Source organism: Pelodiscus sinensis, chromosome 8 (genome assembly GCF_052426305.1).
Source record: "Pelodiscus sinensis isolate ZL-2025 chromosome 8, ASM5242630v1, whole genome shotgun sequence".
Taxonomy (NCBI): domain Eukaryota; kingdom Metazoa; phylum Chordata; order Testudines; family Trionychidae; genus Pelodiscus; species Pelodiscus sinensis.
Window position 1 is genome coordinate 44,627,630 of NC_143059.1, and position 17,157 is coordinate 44,644,786.

General features: G+C 44.7%; 1 protein-coding gene across 7 annotated transcripts in view; it reads left to right on the forward strand.

Moving 5' to 3' along the window:
• CFAP46 (cilia and flagella associated protein 46) overlaps window positions 1-17,157 on the forward strand; it is a 211,320-nt gene that overhangs the window by 93,507 nt on the left and 100,656 nt on the right. For all 7 annotated transcript variants that reach the window (XR_012905646.2, XM_075935219.2, XM_075935218.2 and 4 more), the window contains 6 exons: window positions 21-204; window positions 4,295-4,454; window positions 6,661-6,884; window positions 9,432-9,554; window positions 9,849-9,893; window positions 9,973-10,119. Coding sequence is in view for 6 of the 7 variants with exons in the window: in XM_075935219.2 (XP_075791334.2) it covers window positions 21-204; window positions 4,295-4,454; window positions 6,661-6,884; window positions 9,432-9,554; window positions 9,849-9,893; window positions 9,973-10,119 (883 nt within the window). In the remaining variant the exon portion in view is untranslated. The remainder of the gene's footprint in view (window positions 1-20; window positions 205-4,294; window positions 4,455-6,660; window positions 6,885-9,431; window positions 9,555-9,848; window positions 9,894-9,972; window positions 10,120-17,157) is intronic.

Genomic DNA, 17,157 nt, shown 5'->3' on the forward strand with positions numbered 1-17,157 from the left:
TTTCTAAACCTTTTTTTTAGTCTAATTTTCAAACATATGGTAATAGTGAAGGCAAGACTTGGACGTAACTTTACAATGGACATTCAGAAATTCAAGGATGAAAGTGAGAACTATTTATCCCATATGTGGCATCGTCTGGCACCAATCTCCAAAGGCATTGTTGGGCAGTTAACCTGTTATCACAATGCTATTGAAGCTTTACAGGTTTCTATGTTGTTAATTTTAATAGATTCTTAAGAGAATATATTTTAAGTGCATAGTTTGAAAGTATGCAGGTATGTGCCTATATTTTTAAAGGTAGTTTGTGAAGCAGTAATCTAAGAGGTATTCAGACATCCTTGCATAAAGCAAGTAATACAAAGTTTGTCTTTAGTTAATTTAAACTTTGAAAGGACAGTTCTCAAAAAACACCACTTGAATTGTGTGTATAAATGGAAAAAGTGAGCATCTTACATGAATAAAATGCATACCATGTAAAGATAATCAAATACATATCCTAAAAGATAATTCTGCATCAACCTGCTTCTGCAGATCATCATTTAAGGACTAATCCAAAATCTTTTGAAGTTATTAGGAAGATTCCACTTGACTTCCATAGATTTGGATGAGGCTGTTGATGAGAGAGTATGCGAAGCTCACAAGCCACGTAACCTTAGTAGAAGTAAAAACCTATTCAGGAATACCTGTATTGCCCACCCTCCAGAGCTAAATCATTTGTAGCAAAGTGGATCAAACATTCATTGGAAAAGTATGCATAGATGTTGCCAAAACTGTGGCCAAAGGCATTGTGACACTACCACTGGCAATATCCTGGTCAGAACCAGACTTAATACCAATCCAGAAGATTTTTTTTTTACGTAACTTTGTTTCTTTGAATGTCTCCATCATTCTAGAACAGGGGTGGGCAATAATATTCCAGGGGGGCAACTTCATGAATTTTAGTACGGGTCGTGGATCGGCTCCAGGCTTCCCAGAAGGGGAGGGGGCACTGGCAGAAGGGGTGAGTCTGAGGGCTACAGAGAGTGAGTGCAAGAGATCCTTTGTGTGTGAGACACAGACTTGAGTGAGTGTGTCTTTAACAGTGATTGTGTGTGTAAGGCACAGACTGGGAGTGTGTGAAAGTGACAGAGTGTGTGAGTACTGGCTGCTGCTGGATAAGTTTCTGAGAGATGTGCTGTCTCTTTAATGGAAATTTGTCCTGCTCTGTTGTCTTTGCTCTCCCCCACTCTTTACTCATCTGAGTCACTTACCATTCATGCTTCAGATTGGAGCAGCTCGGCTGTGTGTTTCCCTTTCCCTGACCACTGCTCTGCAGAGATGGGGGGGGGGGGGCAAGGGCAAGGGAACATCCTGACTTCAGCACTCCTCTCCCCCTTCCACACCCTCTCCCCACTCTGCACAGCTAGCAGGAGAATTCTGGGAGCAGCTTAGCTGCAGGATGGAGTAAGGTGGGGGAGGGACAGCTGAACACTTGCTGCCAGCTATAAGTATGCATGCTCTGCTAAACAGCTGCGCGGGCCTGAGAGAAATGCTTGGTGACCCGGATCTGGCCCTTGGGTCTGATTTTGCCCACCCATGTTCTAGAATTACATATAAGTGTAAACCATTAGCAACATCTGATGGTGCTCAGCTGATGAAGTGGATTTTGCCCAAGAAAGTTCATGATACTATATATTTTTGTTAGTCTGTAATAGGGATGTAATAGTGTAGTCAACTAAACGATTTACCAATAAGCAGGTGCTTATCAATTATCATTACTGGCTACACGGATCCCCCTTTCCCCCTCAGCACTACAAGTATATATTTTTAATGGGATGGGGTGACAGACTGTTCAATCCTGGGCTTCTCACTGCAACTCTGAATTATTAGTGGACTGGGTAGCCAGCAGACAGGCAGGCTGCTTCAGTCCTAGCTTGTGCCAAATCCCAGCATTACGTCCCCCCCACTGCATCTCTGCATTATTAGTGGACTGGTATAGGGATGTTAAAATGAGGCTAATTTATTAATCGAGTAGTTAATAGAATTTTTATCAACTCCTTGATTAGTCAGTCCGGTTCAGTCCCGGCTCATGCCAGTTCTGGGATGAAAACCTCACTGTGGCTCTGTAATTTAAAAGGCAGTAGGAGTCGGGGGGAGGGAGGGTGCAGGCCACCCAGGTCCTACCGCCTACTGCTAAGCCTCAGCAGGGTTTGGACCTGGACCCGGCATGAGCTGGGACTGAGCCGGGCTGCCTGCCTAGCTGGGCTGGTTGCAGATAAGGCTGCTTCATGGCAGCCTCCCCTGGTCCCTCTCCCCACACTGCTACCTCTCATAGGGTATGTCTACACTACCACCCTAGTTCGAACTAGGGTGGTAATGTAGGCAACCAGAGTTGCAAATGAAGCCCGGGATTTGAATTTCCCGGGCTTCATTTGCATATTGCCGGGCGCCGCCATTTTTAAATGTCCACTAGTACGGACTCCGTGCCCCGCGGCTACACGCGGCACGGACTAGGTAGTTCGGATTAGGCTTCCTATTCCGAACTACCGTTACTCCTCGGAATGAGTAACGGTAGTTCGGAATAGGAAGCCTAATCCGAACTACCTAGTCCGTGCCGCGTGTAGCCGCGGGGCACGGAGTCTGCACTAGCGGACATTTAAAAATGGCGGCGCCCGGCAATATGCAAATGAAGCCTGGGAAATTCAAATCCCGGGCTTCATTTGCAACTCCGGTTGCCTACATTACCACCCTAGTTCGAACTAGGGTGGTAGTGTAGACATACCCATAGAGGCAGCAGCATGGTGTGGGTAAGGCAGCAGTGTGGAGATGGTGCTGGGGGGAATGTATTTTAACCTGTCTCCCCACATCCCCAGCTCCTGCTTTCCTCCCCCTGAACCCCACTGCCTCTGGTACAGAGGTAGCAAGGCAGGGGTCAGGAAGCAAGTAAGCCTAGGCTTATCGGTTAGTCAACTAGCTGACTACTCACTTATATCCCTAGACTGAGGAGCTGATGCATAGGCAGGCTGGCTCAGTCCCAGCTAGCACCAGGTACTAGCACAAACCCCTGCTGCAGCTCTGGTGAGCTCAGTCCACTAGCAATGCAGAGCCACAGCAGGGGTTATGCTGAGACGCGGCACAAGCTGGCACTGAGCCAGCCTGCCTGCCCACGGGCTCCCTAGTCCCCTAATAATGCAGAGCCACAGTGGGGTTGGTGCTGGGACATGACGCAAGCTGGGACTGAGCCAGCTTCTCTGTGCACCAGCTACCCACTCCACTAACAGTGCAGAACTGCATCGGGAGGTTATGCTGGGACCCGGCGTGAGCCGGAACTGAGGCAGCATGCCTGCGAGCTGGCTCCCCAGTCCCTTAATAATGCAGAGCCACAGCAGGGTTGGGCCTGGGACCCGGTGTGAGCAGGGACTGAGTGCTTTCACTGCTAACCCTTATTGATTAATCATGTAATCAACAACATTTTTGTCAACTACATGTTTAATGAATTACACACTTCTTAACATCCCCAGTCTGTAAGGTGCCACAGGATTACTCTTTGTCATTACCTGCATGTTCATTTAGCATTGTTTTTCATCATAGTTTAAAATAGTTCAATTTAATAGAAAGAATAAATGTTTTCAAATTATTTTGTAAATTTGTTAATTTAGTGCAGGTTATTTTTCACAACTTTTAAATTACTTTTCTGGTGGAAAATCAAGTGGATGTAGCTTAAGTCTTGGAAATCTGTGTCAACACATTTGAACTGCTGCCTGATCTCTCTCAAAGAGGAAAAAGCTGAACAGTAACTAACTGATGGAAACTTTAATAAAAGAAAAGAAATTTAACTAACACTGGGTTTTTTACCATCTCTGTTAGACATTTTCACTGATTAGGTAGTGTAAATTAATTTTTTGCTACGTATTTAAAATTAATGTTTTGCTTTCAGAAAACTAATGATAAATCTATATAGATCTTAATATCAGTAATTTGATGTTACAAACTACAATGAGCAGGGCTGACAGCCTCTGTGGGCCCCAGGGCAAGGAGGAGTCAGCTCCGCAACCCTGGAACTGGCAGGGGTAAAAGATGAAAGCAGTCAACATTTAGCACCGTCCAGACCGCGGGTAAACCTCTCCCCCGCCCCTGGGCCATTAGAGCCATGCAGAGCAGTACTTCCATGGCAGTTGAAAGGATCCCAGTGCTCCAGCCACCCTTTGCCCTCTTTATCCAGGCCCCAGGGCAATTGCCCATTTGTCCCCTTGCTCCCCACCATCAGCAGGCCTGACTAAAATATATGACCTAAATCATACTGTCTTTTCTATAGAAACAAGAAAGTGAGTGGCAGAAAGTTGACTATCTAATGGAATTTGCAGAATGGCTATACTGCAATCAGTTTCCTCTTAATGGTGTTATTAAACATCTGGACTGGGCAATAGATATCTTGCTACATATGAAACTTGACATAGGACCTTTTGAGGGAGAAGGTATGTAATTGATGTACTTATCCTTCAAAATAATTTTAGTACATGAATTTTTCTACCTTTGAGATCAAGGGTCAGCAATGTACGTCACACACACCATAAGTGGTACGCAGGATGATTCTGGGTGGTGTATGGCTGTCTCCTAGGTGGTCTGTGGCTCAAGTGAAGCACCCACACACCCAGCGGGGAGTCTGCGCTGCAGCTCAAACCCTGTGGTCACCGTGCAGCATGGCATAGGGGCTGGGCAAGCAGAGCAGGCGGCTTGGCCTTGTGCTGTGCACTGCATCCTTGGGACTTCCCCTGCCTGGCCTAGTCATGCAGCTCCCGGAAGCTAAGGGGTTAACACCCTCCTTTCCCTACTATAGGCTCTGCCTCCTGCTCCAAGAGGGGGTGGGGCTGGGGCTGGGGCTGCTCTGTAGATTGGGATGGCTCATCTGTAGGGTTGCCAAGTGTCCGGTTTTCTATTGGCCAGTCCAGTATTTGCACCCTTTGTCCAATAGCAAAATTCAGAAAATACCGGACATGTGCAATGTCCGGTATTTTCTGAATTTCCGGCTGGGTGCCGGACGGAAGTGTGGCAGGGCCGGGGGAGCGATTGGGAGGTGGGGCTGCGATTGATGCTGGGAGCTCTGTGGTTGCATGCAAAAGCTGGACGGGGTGGGGTGGGGGAGGGGGAGTGGCTGGGACTCCCGGCCACTCCTCCCACCCAGCTTCTGCACCCAACCAGAGGCTCCCAGCGCCAATCAGGGCCCCGCCTCCCAGCAGGGAGCCTCTGGTTGCGTGCAGAAGACAGGCGGGGGGAGCAGCTCCCAGCCACTCCCCCCACCCGGCTTCTACTAGCAACTAAAGGAAGTGCCTGCCGGGTGCGCGGCCTGTTGAACTCCAGCTGCGGCCAGTGGCTGCACCCCCCCCCCCACTAGCTTTGCTTCCTGCCCCCTTCCTCCAGCCCCCCTCCTCCTATCCAGCCCCCCTGGACCCCGATCCTTGCAGGAGGAATAACGGTAGTTCGAATTAGGAGCTTTAATTCGAACTACCTAGTCCGTGCTGCCAATAGCCGCGGGCAGGTAGTTCGAACTACGAGGCATTTAAAAATGGCGGCACCCGGGAACATGCAAATAAAGCCCAGGATATTTAAATCCTGGGCTTCATTTGCAAGTTTGAATACCTACATTAGCCACCCTCATTCGAACTAGGGTGGGAGTGTAGACATACCCTTATATAGTGCATGTTTCTTCATCTGGAAAAAGGCTTAAAAGGAAGTCAAAATAAAAACCTGAGTTCCTTCACTTAAGGCAGAGGTGGGGAACCTCATGCCCAGGGGGCGGATGTGGCCCCTGAGGCTTAGGGATCCCCACACTTGGGAGGCTGCACTGGCACTCCAGCTCCCCTGACACTCACCCACGGGGCTGGATCATACAAAATCTACTAGCCTGGGACCCCTAGACTCTGGTGTGTGAGGGGAATGTGAGGAGTGTCTGTTTCCTTCTCAGTCATAGGCTTCTCACTTTGCTTCTCACTTGTGTGAGGACCCCAACTGATTTTTTTATGGGTCGGCAGCCCCTGACCCAAAAAAGGTTCCCCATCCCTGACTTAAGGCCTGCTTCAAAACTTAGTGAAGTCAGTAATTTTAGAGACCTGTGTATCAGGCCTTTAAACAAATCAAAGAAGAAATGAAATAGGCTAACAAAAATAGATGCAAAATATTCTCAAAAACCATGTAACAGGTTGTATCCATTTTAAATTTTGAAAATATAGAACAAGGAGAAGATGATCAAATTATGAAATTACTAAAATTGTCCCCACCACTGCAGGGGAATATAGATATTTTTGTTAAAATCTCAGATCCAACAATAGAGCAACATTTTTTAAAGAGCCAGAAGATTAGAACAAAAGATTAAAATATCCACCCTATGGACTGCTTTAACAACACACACATAGATGAGGATGATCTTCTTTGCTTTGTCATTTCTTAGAGTTCATTTAAGTACATTGTTATGTCTTTAATCATAATTGAAACTATGCTGGCAGTAATATTAGTCTACCATTATCAGGTCATTTTTGGGAAGTAGGATTTCTATTTTTTTTTAAATAATGTCATCTTGCTTTCGGTAGATTCCTTTTCATTTCCACCTCAGAAATTCAACTTTAAATAAGACTTGAAATATTCAATGTCAGACCATTGACATTGCTTTTGTTGTGTTTTTAACAGAGAAAAACATTAAACAAGAAATACCATCTCCAGCAAAGTTAAAGGTAGACTTTGGAGTAAATGTTACAGTTACCCAAACTGCTAATGAAGATTTAAGAAACATAAGGCAGTTGGAAATGTTGTTTAGAGCGCATACTTTAATGGCTATAATTTCTGGCCATAGTTCACCTTTTCATCAGCAAAACTGTTTGATGGCTTATGCTTACATCATTCGTATCTGGCAGGTGAGGTCACATATACCAATCACATTTAATATATCTAATATATAAATGTATGAATATATAGTAAGACAGTATTTTGTTATTGTAACTGTTTTACTATAATTTATCCAATTTTACAGTATTATGAAGATATAGTTTTACAATTTCTAAGCTTTAAACTAAAATATTTTCACAAGAAACAAGAGAGGACCTCTGTGTAGTTCAAGTTCTTCCAACAACTATATGAGAGAGAGGCAGTGCTCAGTTAAAACCATTATTTTCTATTGTTATATATATTCTTTGGAGTTTAGAGATCCACTTTTTCCCAATGGTTTCTAAACTTTACCGTTTAAATTGTTAAGGTAAAATAAGAATTACAATTGGTGATTTACAGTATTCACAATACTATTGCTGTAGAACAGTAATTACAGATAGGTAGTGGCTTAGATCAGTGTTGCTGACAGTGTTCCACAAAATCGCTTTCAGAATCACATTAACTGGTCGCCCCAGTTTGTTTGTTTACTGGCGCCACGGCCACGGAGCCTCACGGCTCCCTTTGGCTCCATTTCATCCTTTGCAGCCAAGGTGAGATGTGGGAAGCGGATGCTGCTTCCCGCAGCTCCCCTTGGCTGCAAAAGATGAAACGGAGCCAAAGGGGGCCGTGAGGCTCCGTGGCCGTGGCGCCAGTAAATAAACAAACTGGGGCGACCAGTTAATGTGTTTCTGAAAGCGATTTCACGGAACTCTTTCAGAAACACTGGCTTATATTGTTTCAAGGCGTATGTCTTTTAACTTAAAGGAATTGTTTGACTTAACTCAATTCATATGGTTTATTTAACTATCAATTAAATTTTGTAATGAAACCATAACACTAACATTCACTGAGAATTGTTAATTCTTGAAATTAATCACATCCGGCTGTTCTGCAGCATTTCAGAGCAAATTAAATGAACCTCATTAAATGTTGTGTTTTCTCATTGATGTGATTGCCTAATTTCTAGGGACATTTAGAGCAAACATAAGGACTATTAGTGCATGTTAATTTTGTTAAAATGTATTTAAATCTTTGAAATGTACTTTGATCTCAGTATATGCCATATGCCACCGTAAGTGCCACCTGAGTAGTGTAAGAGATCTGCAAAGTGAAGCTGGTATCCAAATCATTATGTTCCAGGTTATAATATTGTTTTTCCGGTGATTACAAATGCTGGTAATTGCTCAGAAAAAGAACTGCCTGAGACAAATTAAAGAGTCCATTTGTGGCTTGTGAACTTCATTCTGACTATTTTTGTTATAGATTGGCATTATTGTGAGCTTCAAACTTTCTATATAAGGCATATTATGATTAAAAGTAAGTAGTTTATAAGGAGATGCAGGAAAGCTTGTTAGCATGTGTGATGTGAGGCCTGTTTGGGATTAAAAATAGAGCAGATTTGATTGAAGATGAGTGATAAGCGCATGTTGAAGTATTTTAAAGTCTTTTGAACTGTTTTGGGATGCTTATTCTCATTTCCAGGTGAAACTGTAGAATCTTAAGGCTCTTTAGTCACTATCTTAAGACTCTTTAATATCTATCTGTTAGGCAATGGAGTAATTTCTGAAAGCTTAAATAAAACCATGAAACAGATGCCTTTAAAAAAACACATGGTAAAGACCCAGTGTGAGATCTTGATAGGAACGTATAGCCAGTGTGCTCATTTTAGTCCACATATTCATATGGGATATTGATCACCTCTAACCGAAATTATTGCTCAAACATCCTACAAGTTGAACCTCCCTGGTCTGGCACCCTTAGGACCTGACTGATCCCAGATCAGGGAATTTGCCAGACCAGGGAAGGTAAGTGGACTAAGAGCTCCACTTTTTCCATGGCCACACTGGGCTCTGCTGCCCCATGGCAGGGCCTCTGCTGCCATCTGGGGGCCTGCTTTTGCCCCAAGGTTCTGCTGCCACAGGGGGTGACGGTATGCTTTGCGCTCCCCCAACAGCTCCCAGATCTCCATGTTCTGCCTGGCAGTGCCGCTGCTCCTCTTGACTCCCTTGTCTGGCAATACTTGACATCTTGATGATATCAGACCAGAGGTGTTGCTGGATCATGGGTGTTGCCAGAATAGGGAAGTCCAGACTATGGAGTTTCAACCTGTACCAAATTACTATCCTAATTATACTTCATACAAGAGTTAATGCAGTATATCATATGCTACACTACACTTTTGCAATAGGGTAGACCTGGAGAAACATATTATACCTGTCTTTCACATGAACACAGGTTCCCAGTTCATGGTGGTTGTAAAGTCCTAAATTATCTAGATATTTATGTCAAAGACTGTCACTTTCCATACCCCAACTGAATAACTGTGTTCAACAATAATACTTGAGCTGTTTAAGTTGCTATGGTGACTAATGCCTCCATAAACACTTATAGAAATATAATGTGAAGATTCTAGGAGCCCTTGAAATTTTCTGTCTCCGGGAGAGTGGGCTTAAATCACCATAATGGAGTGTGATTCTGTTTTGAGTAGCTAAGGATAGTACTTTAAAATAAAATAATTGTAATTCTTTTTTGTCTAGGTTTCATTGTCTGCAGCAGGATCTATTATAAAAACATTACCAAAATCCTCACCATCTACTGCTTCCCAGAATGCACAGTCAGCCACACCTAAGAAAGATAAAGGCAAAAAGGATGCAAAACAAGTAAAGCACTCCTCTTTATGGAAAATTTTTATATAGCTTTACTTCACTAAATGATGTTTCTGAGATTAGTTTTTCAAGTGTAACATTATAGAAATTGGTATTACAGTGCCCCTGTCTGAGGGTCATTCATGTCTGTGAGAGAGAACTTCTGAGTCCATGTACTAGATATGCAAAGTTAAGAATGTGGGATCTGCAGAAGATTTCAGTTTACTGATAATTTTTCTTCTCTTTTTATCCTCTTATTTACATTTCTTTGGGCAAAATCCACCACGTGCTGCTTTCCAAAATCCACAGTCAAGCACCCATAAAAAAGACCAAGCCCAAAAGGAGGCCAAACTGGTATCTATCTTTTTCTCTCTTTGAAAGTTATGTTTAAGTAAATTTGTACTGCCTATAGAAAAATACATTTCTCTTTTAGGAGAAGCCTAAACGAAAAGGACCAGTTGAAGCATTACCAGTGAGTGTGGAGGAATGGGCTACCTATGACTGTCCTGATGAAGTTAGAGATGCTTTTAAACAAGAAACAAGCTGTTATGTTATTAACCGGGATAATATTCTGGTACCTGTAAGTAAACTTTGAAAATCATTGTTCTACTTTAGGAAAATAAACACTGAGACCAGTCCCAGACATTAGTTTTTGTATGTATATAGTCAGTGCTCTTTGCAGACAGTTTTTAAAAAGATTTTTCTCTTTCTCTTGTCTCCTTTTATATTATGAAAATACAATTTCCAATTCCATAATTACCATATTCTGAAAAGGCTCAAAAGGGCTAACACAATTCTTTTTACTTTGTTGGTGTTCTAACATTATGTTAAACTTTACATGGTGTTAGATTTTGTGCCATTTGATTTTTTTGTTTAGTTCCGTGTTTCTTTTAATCAAATATTAAGTAAACGATCTGTAGTTAAAATTCCTTTATGTCCTTTGGACAAGTGGGTAAGGTCCTACTTCCTATGGGCTCCACCAGTCCTTGGGGTCCTGTTGCCTGCTAGGCTTGTCAGTTGGGCAAGGTGAGTGAGGTCCCACACCTCTGGGCTCCACCAGGCCTCGGGTCCCACTGGCCCACCAGCCCTAGGATCCCACCGCCAGACCAGGGCTCTGTAGCTGCTTCCATTTGTGGTGCCAGCTTGGGGTGGTGAGGGTTGCCAACATCCTAGATTGGACAGATCAGACACCATTTGTAGCAATAGTCTGATCCATCCATTCCAAAAGAGTTGGCAACTCATCTCAACAGCTCCAGAAGCAGGGGGGATGGGATGACAGGGAGTGCAGCTCTGCACATCCAGCCCAAAAATGGTTTCAGCACCACTGGTAAGATGTCCTGGGAATCTTGTATTATCACGTATTATTTTCCCATTTTTTCTCCAAAACCACATCAGACTTGTCAAGAAACCATGTTCCATTCCATGAATCATGGCAACAACTTGCAGAGTCAGAAAGGGTCACATGCCCCTCCTCAAACACTGGGGTTGGGGGCAAAGGGCCAGTAGCTAGAGACAAAAAGGAAGAGACCAGGCCAAACCCTCTCCCCTTCCAGCTGCTTCACTTTCCTGATCTCAGCAGCCTCCAGCTTTATTGTCTGTCTTGGACTCCAGGCAGGAAGCATATCAGAGGCTGCCTGGGAGAGTTCACTAAGGGATCCTCAGAGGGAGTAGAAATGGTGGCACAGCAGGAAGACAGAGCATGTTCCCCCCTCCCCCTCCATGCCAGGTATTGTGGGATAGGGAAAGGACGGGGAGAGCACAGGGGTCCCAAAGTGGAGAGCGGGGCAGAAATGAGTCATATGTTGGGTCATGTGGAGGTTAGATTCCCCCGTTAGCTGGTGCCCCCCTTTATGTTCCTCTCCACTACTCACCTCTGCCCTAGATGGTAGGAGAGCTTTAGCTTTTTACTTAGATAGGACCATTATCTTTAGAAGATCTCTTTGACCATTTGTCTCCATTGTGGACAGAAATAAGAGCTTGGTTATTTTAAAATCGAGGTTATTAAAGTGGATACCTGGATGTATTAAGATCTGTTATGGCCAAGCTCAGCTTCAGTCCCCTACAAGAATGATAGCACATTCCACTAGAGAACTTTCTGCTTTTATAGCCTGACATAAGTATGTATTGATTGCTGACAACTCTAGAGCAGCAACTTGGTCCTCTTGCTTATCTTTTCTAGTCATTGGTGCCTGCTGTCAGCACTGCAGTTCTCTCCTTTGGACTCTGCTCTGAACCTTGCACTTCCTTTTGGGGGTATTGCTTGGGAATCACCTGCAGTGGTGCATTCACAGGGAGATTTCTTAAAGAAGCAGAAGTAACTAGTGTTCCCTCTCATTTTTCCCACCCCTGAGCAGAATAACTGTTTTATGTCCACCTGTGTGGAGGTGATGTGCAATGCATCACCTTTATATTGGTGCAAAGCGCAAAATTCATGTGGCATGGGTGTGGTCAAAGGATTCTGAGTATCGTGGGGATCAGGCCTGAGATAAAAGTTGGAGTGCAGAAATGTGAGGGCCCCATCTGGGGGTGTGAGCTCTGGGACAGGTTTAGGGATGAGGCATTCAGGGTGCAGGAGGGGATGCCAGGCTGGAGGCAAAGGACTTGGAATACATGAGGGAGGTGTGGATTGAGGCAGGGATATAGGGTGCAGGATGGGGTGAGAGCTCTGGGATGGACCCAGAAATGAGGGGTTTGAGATGCAAGGTTTGGAAAGGGGCTCAGGCCTGGAGGTTTCAGTCCAGGAGAAAGTACAGGCTATGGGCTGGGGGTTAGGGTGCAGGAGGGGGTACATACTCTAGACTGGGAATGTGGACTTTGGAGTGGGACTAGGAATAAGGAGTTTGGGAAGCAAGAGGGGCTCAGACATGGGGATTTTGGTGCAGGAGAGAGTGCAGGCTCTGGACAGAGGGTGTGGACTATGCGGTGGGGTTAGGGATGAAGAGATTGGGGTGCAAGAGATGGCTCTGAGATGGGGAGCTCTGTGTGGGGTACAGAGATGGGTCTCAGGCTCATCAGCACTAAAGCAGTCTGCCTGTTTCCTGCCTGCCCTTGGGCATCATGCTGCACCCCAGAAGCAGCCAACATGTCTGGTTCCGGGTGTGGAGGAACATGAGGCTCTGCAGCGCACGGTGTGTGCTGATCTCAACTTCAGGGTGAAGGCAATGCACAGAGTCCTGTGGCCCCCCAACTAAGACCTAGACCTACTATGCTAGCCACTTCCCCACCGTCCCCAATACAGAACTGCCCCTGCTGCAGCAGCTCCCTGCTGTGGCCACTGGAAAGGGACACCTTCCCACTGGCCATGGTAGCTTCAGGTTTTAGGAAGAGGTAACCCTGAGCCCCTGAAAGGGCTTAATGGGAAGCTTTGTGGCCACACAGCTTACAGGGAACTTAGAATATTATTCATCTTGTGCAGTAACTAAAATTCTTCAAGATGCATGTCCCTTTGAGCACTTCGCTTCCTTCCCTCCCCACTGCTGTTATGAGACTTTGCTATAGAGGAGGAACTGAGAATAGCCCACCTACACAACCCCTTGTAGCCTCAGTGTGGGTCACAATGATGTATCGGGTGCTTGCATGAGTCAAATAGGCACTGGGCTTGCCTGAAGTGGAGTTCTCACAGTGATACAGTGAAGAACTGTAGTTACTGCAGAGCAGAAGTAATCTCTCCATCATACTAGTGGTAACCAGTGACCTACTCCCTGCATCTCATAGCTCTGGTTCATTACAGGTCACAACTTAAAAAAATCATCTTCAGTACTAGGAGGAAGCATAAGTTTGCTTTCTTGTGCAACTCATCACCAAATAACTCTCATTCCTCAGTTCTTCTTTGCCCACAGATGGGTTTAAAGTTTCATTCAGGTATTGCTTCCTATGGATCTTTCTGGCATCGGCTTTTTGTGGAGAAAGAAAGGCAAGTTAGTGATTGTCTGCTAAGTTCTGACTATTTTCTTTAATTTTCCTTTTGTCTTTTAAAGCACTAACCAGAGAGCTGCACAGGGAATGTCTGGAGGATAATATTTATGGAAGGATTTTTTGTTTTAGCTTCTCCAGTTGAAGAAAGAACTAATAATTCTTTGAGAGATGTCCTCGTGGGTGCGCCACCACAGAGCCTCAGAGCAGAGATTTTGGAACACTGTCCCTGGGGCCATGCACATGCACACCAGCAGTCACACGCTGTTAGGCTGCAGGCATCGCGCCTGTGTGAGCCCCCCCACCACTCCTCAGTTCCTTCTCTACTGCCTCCGACTACAGACAGACTCAGCAATGCTCTCTAGCTTCTTCACGTCTAGATGACCATTCTTCTTAAAACCAGTAAAATTAATCATAGTAGTTAATCAGTTAGTGAGATTAAATACTTAATTAGTCAATTACTTCGTTAGTTTTAAAAAATCTAGATTAGTATAAAGGGTTTTTTTTCTTTTTCTCCCAGTTAATCCCTTCCTGCAGTCTTTGACTGCTTCTACAGGTATGCCTGGCTCACCGTGGTTTAAGCACTGCACTTCATGTATAGAGCCTCTCCTGCTATTGGATGGTCTCACAATGTGTCCACTGCCTAGGAGAGCAGCAAAATATTCAGAAATGCCCTCATTGTGCAAAGCTAAAATCGTGGGCACAGAAAGACAGAGACTTCCAGCTTCAGTTATTTTTACTGGAAAACTCACTTAGACCAACCTCTGGTCTGGGTCAACACCCCAAGGAACTTAAGCAGCCGGGATCCATAAAGCCTGCAGGAAAAAAAGAAGCGAGCCTCCTCAGCACTTCAAGGGGCTACGGCACCGAAGCAGCCGTCTCCCTCACAGTGGTGCTAAGAGAAGTGCCGGCACCATGCCGCAGCACTTATGATGCTGTTGGTGTCTTTGGAGCCCCCAATGGAGACGAACAGTGCACATGTGCTAAATCGCACTCTGAAGTGACAGGCTTCAAGTTGCCTGCCTCATTAGCTGCAGCACCATCCGGCAATGATACAATCTTGCCAACGCAGCATGAGAGTGCAGCACCGATCACCTTAACAGGCGCTTCAGCTGCCACCACAGAGGCGCTTGATGTGGCAAAACTGCCCTCGGCACGATTCAGTGCCTCAGATAGCCTCTGTGCCTCCCACTATGGCACCAACGGCACCTGTTGGGCATTACACTCAACACAGAGACTTATTAGTCTTATCTACTTTTACCTCACCATTTTTACAAGCTGAGCACTCTCTGCTATGTTCACATCACAGAAATCACTCTCTCGGGGGAAAAAAATCATCTGAATCTGATGACGACTTCTGTATGGGTATTTTTCACCTGAGAATTCTCCTTACACAGCTAAGAGTATTTACCCTTCCAGATTGGGAATATGCCTTCATATTATGGCAATCCCTGGGTAATGCCACCTGAGTCTTACCCCTACTGCCAGCACTGGTACAAATGGCAATATTATCACAAACACCAGCATGTCCAGAAATGATACAGAATGCAATATTCTCCCTCCAAACAAACACAAGAAGGGGATCCACTCACACAGGAGGCAGTACCCCCTCCTGACCCAAATAACCCCTTCCAGTGGAGGGAGGGTCTCTGGCCCCAGCATCAATGACTTCGGACAACGCTGCACATTTCCATGACCTTTTTAAATGTGTAGCTGTGGAATTAAACATTCCTCTCTATAAGGCTGTGGAAAATCAGCATGAGTTAACAGACAGACTGCACTCAGTAATACCATTATAAACACCATTGCCAATTAATCCAGCAATAATGCAACCGGAAAAGATGGTATGGCAAACTCCGGCATCAATTTCTTTAATTTTGGCGAAGACAACCACTAAAAAATACTGTGTCCCACCCAAGGATTCTGAATTTTTTTCTCACCCAGCAACAAATTCTCTCATAGTGGAAGCAGCAACAATACCGGTCTACCCCATTGCACCATGATAGCAAAAGGCTCTATGCATTCTGGTGTGAGATATATACGCCGCCTTCTTTACAATTTTGCATTTCGAATTACACAGTTTTATTGAGCAAATATGATCACAGAAATCACACGATTGCAAAATGAACATTACAGGCCACCTTAGACGCTGCTGACACAACTGTACAATCTATAGCACGGTGGTAGTAATGAAGAGGGCATCATGGTTTAGCTCCACTTCATTCCCCAGGGAGATGAATCTACAGTAGAAGATCTGTCTTTCGATGGCCAGAAGTTGTTTGCAGCTAACACCAACAAAATTCTCCACTCCATGAAAGATTCCAGAGTGACACTTCAGTCTTTGGGGATCCACAACCAAGTACCTAGAAGAAGGCAATATAGGTATCAGCCCTACCAAGACCTCGATACCCCCCATCTACACAACACTACAATAGACAAGACCAACAGCAACAGAACAAAGGCAGAGGGAGAAACCAACCCTTCCTCTACCAATTCCCAACAGTCACAGCAGTCCAGGAAGCAAACTTGATCATCAGATGGAGGGTCTGGAGAGCCTCTCGCATATTCCAACATCATCGATTAAAGCAAATCTCTTCCAGCATCGATTGTTGCCCTTCTTCAACAACTGGCAATGTATAACCTCTGATAGATGGCTCCTGCAGATAATTGGAAAACATTACCTTATTCCCTTTGTGTCCATGCCTAGTTTGCACCCTCTCCCCTTCTCTGTCCCTTTTTAGGGGCAACTATCACAAGATCCTTCTTCAGCAATAAGTAGAGCACCTCTTACACATAGGGGCGATTGAACCAGTCCCCACACAGTTTAGGGGCAAGTAGAATCATAGAATTATAGGACTGGAAGGGACCTCGAGAGGTCATCGAGTCCAGCCCCCCGCCCTCAAGGCAGGACCAAGCTCCGTCTACGCCATCCCTGACAGATGTCTATCTAACCTGTTCTTAAATATCTCCAGAGAGGGAGATTCCACCACCTCCCTTGGCAATTTATTCCAATATTTGACCACCCTGACAGTTAGGAATTGTTTCCTAATGTCCAATCTAAACCTCCCTTGCTGCACTTTAAGCCCATTACTCCTTGTCCTGTCCTCAGAAACCAAGAGGAACAAATTTTCTCCTTCCTCCTTGTGACACCCTTTTAGATATTTGAAAACCGTTATCATGTCCCCCCTTAATCTTCTTTTTTCCAAACTAAACAAGCCCAGTTCATGAAGCCTGGCTTCATAGGTCATGTTCTCTAGAACTTTAATCATTCTTGTCACTCTTCTCTGTACCCTTTCCAATTTCTCCACATCTTTCTTGAAATGTGGTGCCCAAAACTGGACACAGTACTCCAGCTGAGGCCTAACTAGTGCAGAGTAGAGTGGCAGAATGACTTCACAAGTTTTGCTTACAACACACCTGTTGATACAACCTAGAATCATATTTGCTTTTTTTGCAACAGCATCACACTGTTGACTCATATTCAACTTGTGGTCCACTATGACCCCTAGATCCCTTTCCACCATGCTCCTTCCTAGACAGTCACTTCCCATCTTGTATGTATGGAACTGATTGTTCCTGACTAAGTGGAGCACTTTGCATTTCTCTTTATTAAACTTCATCCTGTTTACCTCTGACCATTTCTCTAACTTGCTAAGGTCATTTTGAATTATGTCCCTATCCTCCAAAGAAGTTGCAACCCCACCCA